The sequence below is a fragment of the Eulemur rufifrons genome, chromosome 20 (assembly GCF_041146395.1).
Source record: "Eulemur rufifrons isolate Redbay chromosome 20, OSU_ERuf_1, whole genome shotgun sequence".
NCBI lineage: Eukaryota > Metazoa > Chordata > Mammalia > Primates > Lemuridae > Eulemur > Eulemur rufifrons.
The window spans coordinates 20280436-20297749 of record NC_091002.1 but is presented as its reverse complement, the minus strand read 5'-3'; the positions used below and the strand labels follow the sequence as shown (position 1 = coordinate 20297749).

General features: G+C 50.8%; 1 protein-coding gene across 1 annotated transcript in view; it reads left to right on the top strand.

The window, feature by feature from the left end:
- Nucleotides 1-767: 767 nt before the first annotated feature.
- ARHGAP40 (Rho GTPase activating protein 40) overlaps nucleotides 768-17314 on the top strand; it is a 36005-nt gene continuing 19458 nt past the window's right edge. The window contains exons 1-2 of the mRNA XM_069496535.1: nucleotides 768-901; nucleotides 17040-17230. Coding sequence (XP_069352636.1) covers nucleotides 768-901; nucleotides 17040-17230 — 325 coding nt within the window. The remainder of the gene's footprint in view (nucleotides 902-17039; nucleotides 17231-17314) is intronic.

Sequence of the window (17314 nt, the reverse complement as noted above, 5' to 3'; positions counted from 1 at the left end):
TGGCTCCCAGACACCGGGGCAGCTGTCCCTAGGGCTCTTGCAGAGCTCCCTAAATGATTGCTTACTGAATGGATGCGTTTCCATTCTACAGACGAGGGAACTAAGGTCCCCAGCTTCCCCCTCTCCCAGCCTTTTCCAGCCAGCTCCTCCTCCTCCGCATTCCAGATTCCAGCCAAAAGGTGCCCTGCCCCCCCACTCCTGGCTCCTGCTCCCGAGGCGCCTCCCACCCTGTCCCTAAGTCCTGCTCCTTTCACACCTGACACTTTCCTGCTTGCTGGTTCCTGTCTCTTAGCAAATGTCACTGTCCCCATGGCACAGCAGAGGAAACCAAGGCTCAGAGAAGCCTCAGAGGGCAGCCGAGCCAGGCTGAAGACCCTTTGTTCCACCATGTTAGCCATGTTCTTTATTCTGTTGGTTTTACTCTAAAATCAGGAGGCTGCAGGTAATAATGCAAATAATATTTTATGACTGTTTTTGAAAGGCACCATTTCCACTTTAGCTCCGGTGCAGGTGGGTGGGACTGGGTGCGTGTGTGTGTGTGTGTGTGTGTGTGTGTTTGCCTGTGTGTGGGTGTGTGTACCTGCATGTGGGTGGCCCTGGCTGAGCCAGCCCCACCCCTGGAGAGGGCTGGACATTCGTCCCTGCCTGGGAATTGGGTGTGCCGCAGGGCCCTGCCTCCCTCCTGCTGCTCACACTGCTGCATCCCCGACTGAGCCAGCCCCACGGCGGCAGCACCGCAGCTGGCTGGGAGCCGCCGGTGCCAGCCCATGGCTGAGCCTGCCCTTCTCCTCGCTGCCCAGATGGAGCGGCTGGCACCCCTGGCCTCACCGTGTCCCCGGATCCCGAGGGCCCGCATCGCCCGGGGGCACTGTGCCCAGTGTTGGGCCGACCTGGGCTGCAGGTACAGGCGTCAACAGGAGGCGGGAGGGAGGCTGGACCTACTGTGTGCTGGGGACATGCGCCATCTCAATCTTCACAACACCCTGGGAGGCAAGAGTCTTCCTCCCACAGTACGATGAGGAAACAGAAGCCCAGAGACTCAAGTAACTGGCCCAAGTGGTGGAGGAGGCTGCCAGCCATGGTCCATGGGACTCCAAATCCAGGGCCTTCCTGGGACACAGCACTGTGCCCCGGGCTCTTGCTGCTGGCCTCCCGCAGGGTCACTGATTTTCTGATTCTTAGAGATGTGAGTGACCACAAATGTGCGGCATTGCCCCTTCCTCTGGGTGCCGAGGGGATTAGGACCCCAGCTGTCTCATCCGGGCTCAGGATGCAGGAGTCTTGGATCAGTGCAGCTCTGTGGTTGCCTCGGCCAAGAAGAACTGGTCACCCTTCCTTCCTGCTCAGCTTGCCACTGACAGCCAGACTGGAATTTTAAAAAGTTATTTCCCCCGCCATGATTACAACATGTTACAACCTCTTTCCTTTCCCTTCCCAGCTTCTAGAGGCTGCCCGCGTTCCTTGGCTTGTGATCCTCTTGCATCTTCAAAGCCAGTAATGTGACCCCTTCCAGTCTCTCTCTGACCTCCCCTGCTGTCACCACGTCCCCTTCTCTGTCTCTCCTGCCTCCGTCTTTCTTCTTTCTTTCTTTCTTTCTTTCATTTTCTTTTATTTTGAGACGGGGTCTTGCGCTGTTGCCCGGGGTTAGAGTGCAGAGTATAATGGTATCATCATAGCTTGCTGTAATCCTGAACTCCTGGGCTCCTGCCTCAGCCTCCCGAGTAGCTGGGACTACAGGCATGTGCCACCATGCCCAGCTAATTTTTTTCTATATATATTTTTAGCTGTCCAGATCATTTCTTTCTATTTTTAGTAGAGACGGGGTCTCGCTCTTGCTCAGGCTGGTCTCAAACTCCTGACCTCGAGCAATCCTCACGCCTCAGCCTCCCAGAGTGCTAGGATTACAGGTGTGAGCCACCACACCCGGCATGATTTCTTTTTTAGTTTTTGTAGAGATGAGGTCTCACTATGTTGCCCAGGCTTCCCTCTTCCCTTATAAATAGAACAACCCTTGTGATTACATTGGGCCCCCCTGACTAATCCAGAATCATCTCCCCATCTCAAGATCCTTAGCTTAATCACAATTACAAAGTCCCTTTTACCTTGTAAGACAACATATACATATTCACAAATTCTGGGGATTAAGATGTAGACATCTTTGGGGGGCATTATTCAGCCTATCATACCTCTCTCTCTCTTTCCCCTCCCATCTACTATCTACCTACCTACCTACCTACCAGCTGTCTACCTACCTGTCCATCTACCATGGCTGTTCTCCCGGCCCCACCTTCCCCCTCCCTTAATCGCTGGGTTCCTTGTGGTCCCTGAGGCTATTAATATTGAATTCATTGTAAGATCACCTGCCCCCCTGAATACGCTCTATTCTTATTCCTTGAATCAACAAATGAATAATACTTAAGAGAGTTTAAACAAAACAAACAAAAACAACTCTCTTACTTCCAAGACAGTGGTTTTTTTAACCAGGGTTCTACAAACACTTTATTTGAATTTAATTTTTATTCTATTTTTTATGTATTAAGAAACTAGTAAAAAAAAAATCACATACACTCAAGTGTGTTATACCCCAAATACGTTTTGTCAATCAAAATTATATCAATTGTGGCCGGGCGCGGTGGCTCACGCCTGTAATCCTAGCACTCTGGGAGGCCGAGGTGGGCGGATCGTTTGAGCTCAGGAGTTCGAGACCAGCCTGAGCAAGAGCGAGACCCCATCTCTACTAAAAATAGAAAGAAATTATATGGACAGCTAAAAATATATATAGAAAAAATTAGCCGGGCATGGTGGTGCATGCCTGTAGTCCCAACTACTCGGGAGGCTGAGACAGGAGGATCGCTTGAGCTCAGGAGTTTGAGGTTGCTGTGAGCTAGGCTGACGCCACGGCACTCACTCTAGCCTGGGCAACAAAGCCAGACTCTGTCTCAAAAAAAAAAAAAAAAAAAATTATATCAATTGTATGAAAGCTTTAAATTGGACTTATAAAATGGGCTCCTAATAATGTCATTGTTATCTCTATTGTTTATTGAGAAGAGATGCCATTGCAAAAAAAAAAAAAAAAACGTGAAAACCACTTCCTGGGGACAGAGCTGGTCTGTCCACTTCAGGCCAGTGCTCTTGTGTGTTAGTTCAGAGAGTCACTAGGTCAGGTCTCCCAACCCTCTGAGTCTGTTTGTCTCACTGGTCACTACTCATGAGTCATTTGGTTGTTCAACTAATTCCAATGGGACAGCAGCCTGCAGAACACAGGCTCGGGTCTGTTCTGTTCGCTCGCAAGTCTGCAGCACCAGCGCAGGGCTGGCGCGCCGTCGGTGCTCACGGAACGCCAGCTCAATGCATGAAGTCCCATGAAATGTGAGGGTGTGAGGATGAATGAGATGTTCTCCCAGCCCTTGGGATGTCCACAGCCTGGTATAGGAGGAAGACATAGGACCGGTCCACCATGAAATGATGCCCTAAACGCTGATTGGAAAGGTCTGAGCGGGGGTGAGTCGGGTCCGTGTGGCCGTCAAACAGAACTTCCCCTAATGTGAACGGGACGCAGAGTTCACTGTCCATGGAATGAATCTTAAAACCGTACGATGTTGGCCTTGGCAGGACCTACTCTGAGCAAGGTGACTCTGTCGGGACTCCCCTCATCCCCACTTCCCAATAAAAATATATTCTCTATTAATTCATGATTGCTGTAAAAAATGCAAAAGATAGCAAGTGGAATCCACCTGCCCAACTACCTCCAGCCCACGAGAATAGTCATTGTGAGCACAGGATTTTGTGCTTTATAAATACATATTTACATACATGTGTATGTAAAACACATACATATGGTTTAAATTCTTGCACGTAATCGTACTTATACACATGAATTAGTTTATACTACGTGTTGACCTTTCCCACTTTATAATATCTTTTCCCTGGAAATACCCAGAGCTCTACACTATCCTCCTTAAAGGCTGCGTGATATGTCATGTTATGACTCAACAGTGCTTTTGTTAACTGGCCTCCTGTTGATGGAATTTTAGGTTTTTTCTTTTTCTCTTTTGGTTGCTATTATAAACTGTACTGCTGTGTTCTCGGACATATATCTTTGTGTATTTATTCTTTTTTTTTTTTTTTTTTTTTTTGAGACAGAGTCTCGCTTTGTTGCCCGGGCTAGAGTGAGTGCCGTGGCATCAGCCTAGCTCACAGCAACCTCAAACTCCTGGGCTTAAGCGATCCTACTGCCTCAGCCTCCCGAGTAGCTGGGACTACAGGCATGTGCCACCATGCCCGGCTAATTTTTTTCTACATATATTTTAGTTGGTCAGATAATTTCTTTCTATTTTTTTTTTTTTTTAGTAGAGACGGGGTCTCGCTCTTGCTCAGGCTGGTCTCGAACTCCCGACCTTGAGCGATCCACCCGCCTCAGCCTCCCAGAGTGCTAGGATTACAGGCGTGAGCCACCGCGCTCGGCTATTTGTTCTTATGATAAATTTTCAAAATAGGAATCGTTGAGTCCAAAGGTGTATACAGTTAAAGTTTTGAACCATCTTCTGGGAGGTGCTTTTCCAGAAAGGTTGTATCGTGTACAGATCCGCCAAGTGGACGGGAGCTTGTTTTCTGATTTTCTTGACGTTCTTGACCAGACATTATTGTTCTTTTTAATCTTGGCTAATCAGATCAAATTGCATCTCCTTTTAATTCATCCTTTTAAAATTGTTATTGTTAATGAGGTTGAGCATCTTTTCCCCTGCTCAGTGTCTGGCAGTCTCAAAGGTAGATTAGAGAGACAGGAAGGCCCATTTTGAGTCTAGGGCAACGGTCAGGTTCCCATAATCCGTAATGGGTTAAGTGATTCGGCTGAGTGCACACAGGTAGTTTGCAGAATCCACCACCTTTAAAAAGTTCACTTTAACTCCTATTTTGCTCATGTGTAGCTCAAGTCTCTGCCACTGAGTTCAATGTCAACCGATCTCCCCAGATATTATGTACCTTTAAACCTCCGGGTACCTGCCCCATATGTGCGCCCAAGCACTGGATGAGTCACCCCCCACAGTCTAAATGTGTCCTCCGTAGAAGGACAGTGACAGCCGGAATCACAAAGCCCGGCTTCACCACTTACCAGCTGTGGGCCTCTGGGGAAGTTACTTAACCTCTCTGAGCCCCAGTTTCCCTTTCTGTAAAATGGTTCTGAACAGCAGTACCTGCCTCATAGCCCCATCGTGAGAGTAAAATGAAATGAATGTGAAGGGCTGAGCACAGTACCTGCCGTGTAGGAGGTGAACAATTCGTGTCCGACGTCACTGGTCGAAGGGAAACTTCTTGGAGCCGACCCCAAATAACAGAGGCTTGTGTTCGTGTGACCGGTGAATTCAGGCCTCCTGACTCCCTGCAGTGGGAGAAAGATTGACATTTGAGTCCTAAATCCTCCACTCATCCCTGGGAAAGTTCTCTCACCTCTCAGAGCTGTTTCGTCCGTTTGCAGAAGCAGTGCCAGTCTGATAGTGGCCGGTGTTAAACACCCAGGGACTCCCATGTCTCAACCCCTGAGGACCAGGCTGCGGCTGGGTGCTTCTGGCCACTTCTGCAGCAAAGCCCTTGCGGGGCTGTCCAGCAGGGGGCGCTCCCTGGCACCTGCTACAAACCAGCAAAGGGCAGTTTCCTCCTTTTTTTTTTTTTTATCCTTTCTTTTTCTTTTATTCAAGCCCTTTTTGTCTAAGAGGGCAGGCCCCTTCTGACAGGACTCCCTGTTTCCTCTCTTGCCTCGCACTGAAGCAGAGCAGAAGGCTCTGATTCACACGGAGGGGATGGGCTGCCGCCCTGGGCTTCTCATCCTGTCTGCGACCAGGAAGCCGCCTCCCCAACTCCCCTCCTGTCAGCTGTCACCCACTCTACGGTCAGCTGTCACCGACTCCACCCCAGTGGGCAGCAGATGCCCACGCAGTGTGCGAAGGCCTTTCTCTTGACACCTGCCAAGCCTGGGTATGAGCAATCTTTTCAGTGCTTGCCAATCTGATGGATGCAAAGTATTTCATCGTTTTATTTTGCATTTCCCTAATGACTTGTGAGGTTCAACGTCTTTTCCTGTAGGGCATTTGCATTTTATCTTCAGTGGCTTGTTTATTGATATCTGCTGTCAACTTTTCTATCACGCTTTCTTGGATTTTTTTTCTTATTGATTTCTAGGAACTCTTTATATAACTATATAGTGACACCTTATCATTTGTGGCAAATGTTTCCTCTCAGCTGATTACTGTCCTCTGACTTTTTTATGGTGTTTTGTTATATGAATATTTTAATCTTTGATGTAATCAAACCTCAGGTTTCTTCAGTTATGGCTTCAGGATTTATTTGTTTGTTTTTGGAAACAAGGTCTCACTCTGTCACCAGGCTGGAGGGCAGTGGCACAATCATAGCTCACTGCAGCCTTGAATTCCTGAGCTCAATCGATCATCCCTATGGCTTCTGGATTTTGATTTGCTTGGAGAGATGGTCCCCCCACCCTTTATTTCTTCCCTAGTGCAGGCTCCCACCCACCCGGGGAAATTCTGTTGCACTTACCAGCATGTGACCTGCTCCCCTTCCCCTGAGCTTTGCATATCGAATTCCCTCCCTGACTCTCACTGACTGTTCCTTTAAAGCTGAGTTCCAACACCCCCTCCCCCAGGAAGCCTTCTCTCCCCAGCCCCATCCCACTCTGGTCACTGCTCTGCCCCTCGGGGCTCTTGGCCCCATCTTAAGTGGATTGCAGGCTGCTCATTGGTTGGAATACAGTTCTGCATTGAAATATTTTTGGAGCGCTTACTATGGGCCAAATGTTTTACGAGGAGTACTTGATTTCCTCCTCACGGCCTTGTGTATACTGTTACCGTCATCACCCTGATTTTGCAGACCACACATCAAGAGGACAGACCCAGACGGTCTGACTCCAGGGCCTCAGTCCTTAGGCACTGTATTAAATCATTTCTACGGCTGCTATAACAAATTGCCACAAATATAGTGGTTTTAAAAATACGTATTTATTGTTGTAGAGTTCTGGAAGTCAGAAGTGCAAAATGGGTCTTACGGGCTCAACTCGAGGTGCTGGCAGGGCTGTGCTCCTTTCTGGAGGCTCTGGGGGAGAAGCTGTGTTTTAGCATCTAGAGCTGCCTGTCCTCCTTAGCTCGTGGTCCCCCTGCATCTTCAAAGCCAGCAGTGGCCGGTCGAGTCCTTCTCGTGCTACCCTCCCTCTGGTTTTCACTCTTCTGCCGCCCTCTCCCCCATTTAAGGACCTTTGTGATCACACCAGGCCCACCCAGACAATCCAGAATCATCTGCCCCACTTCAGGGCCAGCTGATTAGTAACTGTAATTCCATCTGCGACCTTCATTCCATCTTGTCGTGTAACCTACGCGTTTGCAGATTCGGGGATTAGGACACCGGCTCCTTTGACTGGTGGTGGTGGTGGCGTGTGGCTCACCGCAGCCAGTCTGCCATATTGATTTTAGTCAGCTGCCTCCTCCCCTAAGGATCCATCCCTGCCCCCTCCCTCCCTCCAACTTGGGGGTTAGATCAGTGCATCGGAGGCACCTGGAGGGCTTGTTCAAACCCAGATCGCCGCACCCCACCCCTAGACTTTCTAACTCAGTAGTGCTGGGGCGAGGTCTGAGGATTTGCATTCCTAACAGGTTCCCAGGCGAGGCTGATACCGCAGGTCTGGGGCCCACACTTTGAGAACCACTGGGTTAGATCATCCACTCATTTATCCCTCAAACATCTACTGCTATCTGCTCTCTTTGGGGAACTATGCCCATAGAATGATAAATAAGAATGTTTCTGGCCTCAAAGAGATCCCAGTCTAAAGGAGAAAGTAAACAGGCAATTACTACGGAGGGCGATAAGTTCTAGAACATCGATGAACCCAAGGCCTTTAGGAGAGCTGCAGGGAAGGCTTTCTGGAGGAGGCGATGCTTGAGCTGAGTCCCCAAGTAGGCACTAAGCAGCCCAAGGATGGGAAGGAGAAAGGTGTTTCTGGCCGTAGCTGCCACCCAGGCAAAGCTCCAAAGCAAAATGGAGCCTTGTGCCTCCGGGAAGTGTAAGTAGCTCACGCTGGCTGGAGCAGAGAGTGGGACAGAGAAATGGGAGTCTGGTTTCAAGCCCGGAGCCCAGTTCCAACCCCAGGGCCTGGACACCTGACCTTGGGGTGACAATCTGGCTCTGAAGCCCTTGAGTGCCCAGTGGAAGAGTGGGAGGTGAAGATCCATGCAGCAAAGAAAGGGTTAATAAAACCATTCCTCACCCCCTAGGCCAGCCACCATGGCAGCCAGCTAGGTGCTCTTCCATCTGGTCTTTTCTGAAGGCTTTAAACCAGGTCCATCTGGGGGCCAAGGGTGGACCTTCAACGTTCCAAGAGCCGCTAAAGTTATTTGCTAAATGTTATGCATGCAGGAGTGTGTGCAGTTTTCTGGAGGGAGGATCCACAGTATTTACACGATTTTTAAAGCTCTCACCTCTCCCCCATCCGCCCCAAAACAGTTAAGAATGAGTGACAGACCAGGCGTTGTAAACTCCAGTGCCTGCAAGGGTCAGGTGTGTACCCCTGGGGAGCAATGCGGCCGAGTGTAACCTGTCAGGGTGTGGTAAGGACCCGCGTGGAACGGAGGCCACTGAGCCTATTTAAAAGTTTTAATCATACATTGTATTTAACATGTAATCAATATAAAACACTATTAATGAGAAATTTTACATTTTTAAATACCAAGTCTTCAAAATCCAGTGTGTATTTTTCATTTACAGCGCTGTCCATCGGGATGTTAAATTTTTATCAGAAATCCGCCATGTGTATTTAGGTTTCATAACGTTTACACTTGGAAAAGTAGATTTGCATACCCAAGTTGTTCTAAACATATTTAGATGTTTTCTAGTAACTGAAACAAGTAACCAGCTTTAAATTAAAATTAAGTAAAATTAAGTAAAATTTAAAATTCAGTTCCTCCATTCACACTAACCACATTTCAAGTGCTTAGGTGGCTGGTGGCCACCGTAGTGCCTGGCAGAGTTCCATAGGTTGCCCAGCACATACGATGACAATCTGACTGAGTGACTCAGGAGAGGACAAGCAAGTATGACCTTGTTCAAAGGAAGGATCAGTTCGAAATTTTCGGGATTTATCTGGCAAGAACCACAGGGCTGCACCACTGCCTGGAAGCTCATTTTAAGGGGCAGCCACCAGCTGGCTTCAGCCAGTTGTTGTCACTTAGAGACAGAGACCCGGGATTGTCATCTCCACTGATTATTTTCTCCCAGAGAAATTGGAACTAGAGTATTTCTTAATCTAAAACCTCTTGTTTTCAAATGATGACAAGCTATTTAAAAAGTGTTAAAATCCAGGCCAAGTGGGGTGGCTCACGCCTGTAATCCTAGCACTCTGGGAGGCCGAGGCAGGTGGATCGCTTGAGGTCAGGAGTTTGAGCCCAGCCTGAGCAAGACCCTGTCTCTACTAAAAAAAAAAAAAAAAAATAGAAAAAATTAGCCGGGCATTGTGGTGCACACCTGTAGTCCTAACTACTCAGGAGGCTGAGGTGGGAAGATTGCTTGAGCCCAGGAGTTTGAGGCTGAGGCTGCAGTGAGCTATGATGACGCCACTGTACTCTAGCTCGGCGACAGATTGAGAACTTGTCTCCAAAAAAAAAAAAAAAAAAAAGTGTTAAAACCCAATTTGCTATTTCAAGTGGAACTTGGTAGATCCTGATCTTCTGGTTGGGAATATTTGTCATCTCAGAAGAGAGGTCACGGGCAGCACCTTAATCTCCCCCAGCCATCTCAAAAATGCAGGCTGCTCCTCCCAGCGGTGCTATGTGAGAATTTTGATGCAATCCATCTGTTCCCACCCCACTCTTGAAACCTTCTTTGCAATTCTCTGAGCCCCAGCAGCATAACGACGTTCCTGACAGGGCTTCTCAACCCTGGCCGTGCAATGGAATCAGCCAGGCAGCTCCAAACAGTACTGGTGTCCAGGTCCCATTCCCAGCCCAGGTCCCATTCCCAGCGGTTTTGGTGTCCTTGGTCTGGGGCATTGTCTGGGCACTGGGGCCTGGCCGAGCTGCCTGAGGATTCCAGGGGAGAACCACTGGTCTCTGGGCCTGCTCTCCACGCCTAGCATGTGGCTCCCCGGGCGCTGCGTGTCTCCTGTTCCTCTGGTTCTTGCCCACCTTGGACAGCTGAAGGCAGCACCCATAGCTGTGCCCTTCCCTGCCTCCTGGCCCAGCCTCAGGAAGCTAAATTATACTGATTATACGGCAGAGTGTTTTTATTCTTGTCTGTAAGCCAATATAGTTATGCTTTTAAGTTCCACAACCCAGAGATCAGTTCTAACAAAATTAATACATGAAAGAGATACGGAGAGCATCATTTAACAATTCAAAGAATGGGCACACTGGCTACAATGAGCCTTTGTTGTCTTCACGGGAAAGTTGTAGCCTTGACAGGGGTTTTAGGAGCTCAGTGAAGATGATACTGAAAAATGTAAATGTAAGATTTGCCTTTTATAACGTCTCATTCCTGCCTGCCCCAACTCTGTCCCCCAGAAGGATTGCTTCATAGATGTCAGTGTTGCTGGGTACTGAGGTTCAGGTTGTACACTGCAGAAGGGTATTATATCCAAAGGGGCACCGTTCACATCATGGTCATATACTAAGTTATATGAGAGTACACGGGTGGGTGTGGAGAATCCAGACCCCCTGACAAGTCCGGAAGCGGCAGAGGAGGGACCCTTTTCATAAGCCTGCATTGGCACACATGGATGGCTGTGTACTCGTTCATGGGAGAGTCTGCACCCACACGTTCCCTGGCCGTGCCCTGCAACTGCCTTTCAACCTCTGCTCTGAGAGGCCTGATTTCTGACTCAGAACCTGATGTGTCACTTTATCTGGGGGTTGGAGATAGGGTGGGACATGGAGTGTGTGCACCAGGCGTGTGCACCTGGTATCTGGGAATGTGTGTGAGCAGAAGAGAGTGGGCTCGCTGCCCCTCTGGCAGAGCTGTTGGGGTTATTCAACAGTGTACAAACTGTCTCAGTCGGCTATTTCTGTGTGACAAATGATCCCAAACTCGGCAGCCACCATTTATTAAAGCAACAGTCACGTATCCATGCTCACATGTCTGAAACTTGGCTGGGGGTTAGCTGATCTGGCCTGGGCTCTGCCGGGTGGCTCCATGTCAAGCCGTAGAGCTGGCTGCACTTCCTCCTCCCTGCTTGTCGTGCTCTGGTCTGTGCCACACGTGTTCATGCTGGGACCCAGGCTGCAGCTACCAGGGATGGCTCTTCTCATGGTGGTGATAGAGGTGTGAGGGGTCCAGCCTCACTGCATGGCACATTGCACGCTTGGGCTTGCGGAGAGCAAGGGAGCATGACACCCCACACGGCCACTGCCCTGTGGCGGCCATCTCTGGCAACGAACTCACCCCCGTTGCTCCCTACTTCCTCTTCACCCCCAGCTTCTCACCTTCCCCGGGACTCTGCACTTGGCAAAGTAGAGCTTGGCACTGCCCCAGCAGGGACTGCCTGTGGCTCCTCCAGCGTGTCTCCTTGGGTCCGTCTCAATCTATCATGCCGCAACGCATCATTATCCAGCTATAATTACGAGACAAGGGGTGTCTTCAGAAGAGTCAAGCAGTCCTGTGGCTCACCTGGCAGGGAGAGGAACCTCAGCAGATAAGAGACAGAGCTGGGGCCACATCCAGGCTGGTGGTGTTCCTTCTCCAACCATGCGCTGCATCCAGCCAATGAAAGAAACGGAAAGTCACAGGAGTGACTCTGAGGAAAAATAGTTGTCCAAGGGGCTCATTGCATAGTGGTTGAGAACATAGGCTGCAGAGCCAGACTTCCTGGGTTCAAAGCCCAGTCCTGCCGTTTATTAATCAGGTAACCTTGGACAAGTTCCTTTATCTTTCTGTGCCTCTGTTTTCTCATCTATAAAATGGGATAATAATAATAGGAGGTTGTGAGGAGTCAATGAATTAATCCATGCAAAGCAGTGGTTCTCAACCAGGGCAATATTGTCCCCAGAGAACATTTGGCAATGTCTGGAGACATTTTTGGTTGTCACGACCGAGAGGGATGCTTTTGGCATCTAGGGGGTGGAGGCCAGGGGTGCTGCTAAACGTGCTACAGTGACAGGACAGCTCCCACAGCAAAGAGTCACCTGCCTGAGATGCTGTTAGTGCCGAGGTTGAGCAACCTCAGTGCAGCGTTCGGAGCGGTGCCTGGCACATGGCAAACGTCCGCGCCTGTTGGCTGTGATACTCAACGCCAGCTCACTCCGGCGCCTGTGCTGGGGTCCCTTGTCACCACGAGCCTGTGACTAGAACCTTTTCCTTCACTCGCTCCAGCCTCTCGTATTTATGATGAGGGTGATGGGGACGCTGCTGCTAATTCTAATAATTATTGTTATTATTATTAGATTATGATCGCTCCCGTTTCTTGGGCACCTCATATAAGCCCAATATTTTGCCAGCCATCTCATTGACAATTCTTACAGTCCTCGCCGTCAGAGGAGTCTGATTAGCGCTTACTTTGCAGACAAAACTGAGGCTCAGAGAGGTGAAACATCTCACCCAAGACTGTGAGGAGTCCAAACTGAGCTCAGCTCGCTGATCTCTGCAATGTCATCATGGAGCCACTGCCCTGGGCTCAGTATTTCATCAGCGTCAGGGTGGCGAGGACAAGGGCAGGCACTCTGACAGGAAGCGAGGGCTGCCCCAGAGCTCTATTGCCACTTTTGGGAGAAGCTCTTGGCACCCTCCTGGGCCGGCTGAGCTGGCCCTGGCTGGCTGCCCAGAGGAGGCCCAGCCACGGCTCTACCGGCTCATCCTGAAGTTCCCCATTCTTGGTCCCTCCCTCATGCTGGCTTTTGGCTTCTCTGAGCCACCTGTGGGCTCTCAGACTTGCGTGGTTTCTGCAGCCCTGCCCTTCTGCTGAGGACTTTGCCCCACTGTCATCTGATCCTTGGTCCCTGCTGTGACCTCTTGAGCAAGGGTCTCCCAAGATGATTTTGCGAAGCCCCCATCTTTACTCCTGTCTTCTCATTTTACAGTTATGGAAACTGAGGCCCAGAGAGGGAACGGGACGTGTCCACAGTCACACAGAGTGTGAGTGGGGGGAGCTTGGACTGGGGCAGAGGACTTCCAGGGCGCTGCCTCCTTCCCCGGGCCACGTGGAGGGGAAGCTGGTGAGTGTGGAGAGAAAGGCTTTGCATTCGGGAAGCTCCCAGCAGCCGTGAGGGCTTCGGCCACCTGACTCGCTGGGGGGACGTATTCCCTCCACAGGCTGGGCTCACAGGACCCTGGCCACACTCTCTGCAGGACAGGAACTAGAGGCCACTTACCAGCCGGGCATTCTTGGTGAGTCAGTTGTCCTGTCTGAATCTCAGGTGGGAAGAGTCTAGAAACAGCACATATTAACATTTATCAAACTGACATTTATTGAGAACTTCCTGTTCCAAGCACCTTTCTAGGAACTGGCCCCAGTAGGGGCTGAATAAATATCTGCCGAATGAATTGGCTCTCGAACTACCCTACCCTGCCCCGGGTAGTTTCTGGTAGCTTCATATGAAGATGGGGAAGTTGAGGTTCAGCCAGGTCCGGGAGTTCCCCAGGGTGACTTCACTAATAAACAAACCTAGGGTTCAAATTCAGGCCGTCTGATGCTAGAGCCAAAGTTCTTGACGTCTAAACTGACGGATCTGGTTATCCATTGCTTAGTGGCATATAATAACCACCATTTTATTCTGCTCGGGGGTTCCATGGGTCAGGAATTGGGACTGGTCTCTGCTCCATGATGTCTGGGGCCTCCGCTGGGAAGACTGAACGGTGGGGGGTGATTCATGCCGGGGACCGGAATCATCTGGAAGCTTCTCCACTCGCATGTCTCATGCTCTGCTGAAATGACTCAAGGGTTAGCTTCAGCTCCAGCTGTTGACTGAAGCGCCCGCATGCGACCTTGCACTTGGCCTGGGCTTCCCAACGTAGCAACCAGGCCCTGAGAGGAGCAAGCAGAGAGCGAAGGGGCCCGGCGGCATCTGCTCGGTCTTTACTGCCAGACTCAGAAGTCTCATAACGTGACTTCTGCCAGGCCTATCAGATTCAAGGGAAGGGGATGAGTGTTATGCAAAAGCAAACAGCAGAGACCCATCGGGCGTGTTTGAGGAAGTGACCTTGAGGCTGAGACCCGAAGGGCAGTTGGCAGACAAGGGAAGGACGTTCCAGGCAGAGGGAAGAAGGAGGGATGGGAAACGAGGCTAGAAGTGCAAGCAGGTCGGGGACCAAAGCCATCACAAGGCGTTTGGGTTTTTACCCCCATGGTCCTGGGACGCCACTGAGGATTCTAAGAGGAGACTGATAGGCCAACTTTGTGAGCCTGGAAGATCTTTCCAAACCGGAGATATCTAGAAGAAACCCAGGAACCCCGTGATGAGGCTGTGGGCCAGGCGAGAGGTGCCGCTGGGTTGGACCAGGGCGGTGGCCATGGGAACAGACGAAGGTGGTGGATACAAGTCATATGAAGGGAAGAATTTATTAGTCGTTAACGGGATGGGGTGTCAGAAGTGGCTCTTGGAGTGCTTGATGGTGCCATCTGATGAGACAGGGAACTCCAAGAGGGGTGCAGGGTCTACAGCAGGGAAGACAATGTGTTCAGGTCGCTTCATTTACCCCTGGGGCCTCCCCAAGTCATCTAGCGGCACAGCGGTTAAGAGCCCTGGTGCTGGCGCTTGCAACCTGGGTTCAAATCCTCTCTGCCACTTGCCAACTGGACAAGTCTGGGTGGGTCCCCTAACCCTGCTGAGTCTCTTTATCTGTAAATTGGGGACAATAGCGCCCCCCATGGGGGTTGGGGTGAATAGCAAACTGATGCTTGGCTGTGTCTGCTGTTGGAGGTGTGGTCAGCGCTCAGTAAATGTTTAAAAACCGAATTACAACTGGAGACGGTTGTGCTGTATACTTAGGATCGTGCACTTTGCTGCATGCACCGTGTATCAACAACGCGCCGGAAACAAAACAAACTGAAAAGTCGGCTGTGTTTGTGAGTCTCAGAACAAATGCTGTGGCTGTGCTGAACACCGTCGTTGTCTTCCTAAGACGGAGACTCGTGGCCGCCCTGCAGAATGTGTTGCCGGAACAATTACACCTTTAGAACCGTGGGTGTTTTATTTCATTTCTGCTCCTTCCCGGGCCCCTCTCTGACCTCCTCAGAATGTCGTTCCAAAGAAGTGATTGTTCCCCCCTCGGTGCTTAGCTATCAAATGGTGACAGAGTTGATGACTTTTGTTTGGGTTTAGTCGCCGCAATTTTCAAATTGTCACGAAAACACACAGATGCCAGTAATTTCCAAGCGTGTAGCAAAGCCACCGGAGAAACAGAGCTGTGGCCCAGCATGGGGCACCAAACAGACTCGCAGAAGGCACTGAGGAGCCGTTTTCTCGAAAAGCATAAGTAGAGCGGAACAGCCAATTTTATAATTAACTGGGACTTGGTCTCCAGCGAAGCTTCTGCTCAGTGAAAATGGCCAAGCTGTTGCCAGGAGAGTGTGCCCTGTCCCCTCCTCCGGGCACTAACAGGCTGGAGGTTTCTTTGCTTTACCACATTCGCGTATGTTTCAGGATGACACACGTTTCTTAACGGCTCGGAGTTGAGCTCCGTGTGCGGGCAGGACACTCGGAAGGAAGGCACAAGGCAGGGTCCGCGGGTGGGGTACCAGCAGGACAGGCTATGTGCAAAAAGAACAGGGGGCTTCTTATTCGACATTATTAACCATTTCAATTGGCGACAGCAGAGCACTAAAGCAAGCGCAGGCCCCTTCTAAACACGGGGCTGGGTGTGACTGCCCAGGTCACATGCCCCTGAAGCTGGCCCCGGTCCTGGACCACGCCTCCAGAGTTGGGGGGACATCAGTGGGTAGGGTCTCAGGCTAAGGGCAAATTATAGCTTCTGGGACTCCAGGACTCGGGATCCCATACGAGGGAGGACAGGCAGCAGGAGTAAAGTCAACACAAACAAACAAACGCACATCCAATACAACGATCCTTCTTCGAAGACAATTTGGCAAGAAGTGTCAACATTTCCCAAACCCTTTGATTCCGCAGTTCTACTTCTGGCACTCTCTTTATCTGTGCACCACGGTGCAAGGTAGCAAATACTAGAGTGTTTCTTGCAGTATTATTCTGGGATTATTTGATTGCGTGGAGTGGAAATTCATTCAGTGTAGCTTGGGAAGAAGAGGGGGTTAAAGGGAAGGGTGCAGGAGTCGGGGCTCTAGGGGTAAACCGCACAGCCTGGGGCATGAGAGGCTGCACCCGGGACCCGGAAAATCAAGCTGCCATCCCTGCCATCTCTCCGAGGCTGCAGAGAGTCCCCTCTGCTTCCCTTGGAAGACGGGCCACTCCAGCCCCACCATCTCCACACGGCTTCCCAGGTCTCGCACCTGACACCAACCCCCTCAAGCCCTTGGCCCAAATCTTGAGGGGATCAGATGGGGTTCGTGATGGAAAAGCAGCTCCATGGTCCGGTTCTTGCTCTGTTCAGATCTGGCTGGGGGAGGGGAAGGGACAAGTTGATACTATGTTACAATTGGGAAAACCAGGGCTGTAGCTGTCAGATTCACAGAGAAGTGGGGTGGAGCGGGGGAAGGAGATAAAAGACATTTCAGGTAAAAATTCAGTGAGATTAGTGAAGTGCTGTCCTGTCATTTCCTCGCCTGTTCTGGGGTTTCATTCTCTCTTATGATTGTAGATTCCACCATGTACATCCCAGATTGTCCTTGCCCGAGAAGGCGGAGACAAGCAGAGTGGTCTGGCCCTGCTCTGTCCTCTGCAGCATCACTGGTTCCCAAGGACCCTGAAGGGGTGATGAGGAACCAATCGATTTGCTGAGACTAGCCGTGTGTCTGTCACCCCTGAAAAACTTGCTCGGGAGGCCTGCCCAGCTCCCAGAGGCCCCAGGCTGATTTCTGGAGAACCGCAAAGCCGTGAACAGAGCTTTGCCTGACTTCCCTGCACCCTCTCTGCTTGCTACAGCTCTGGCCCCTCCTCCGGCCGAATGAATCAGCTTCCCCAGAAGAGTCCCCTGCGACCACGCCCTGCCGGCTGCTCCCCGCCGTCCTCTGCCGAGAGCTTGTCCATGGATGGCTTTTGGGTGGAGGTGGAGCGGATCCAACAGAGGGATGAGCTGAGAGAGGAGGACAGCAGTGACGGCCAGCTCCCAGAGGGTGAGGGACCCTGCTGGGGCCTGCAGGGCGGCTGGGAGGGCCTCGTTCCAGGCAGGAAAATGTGAGCGGATTCAGACATGAACC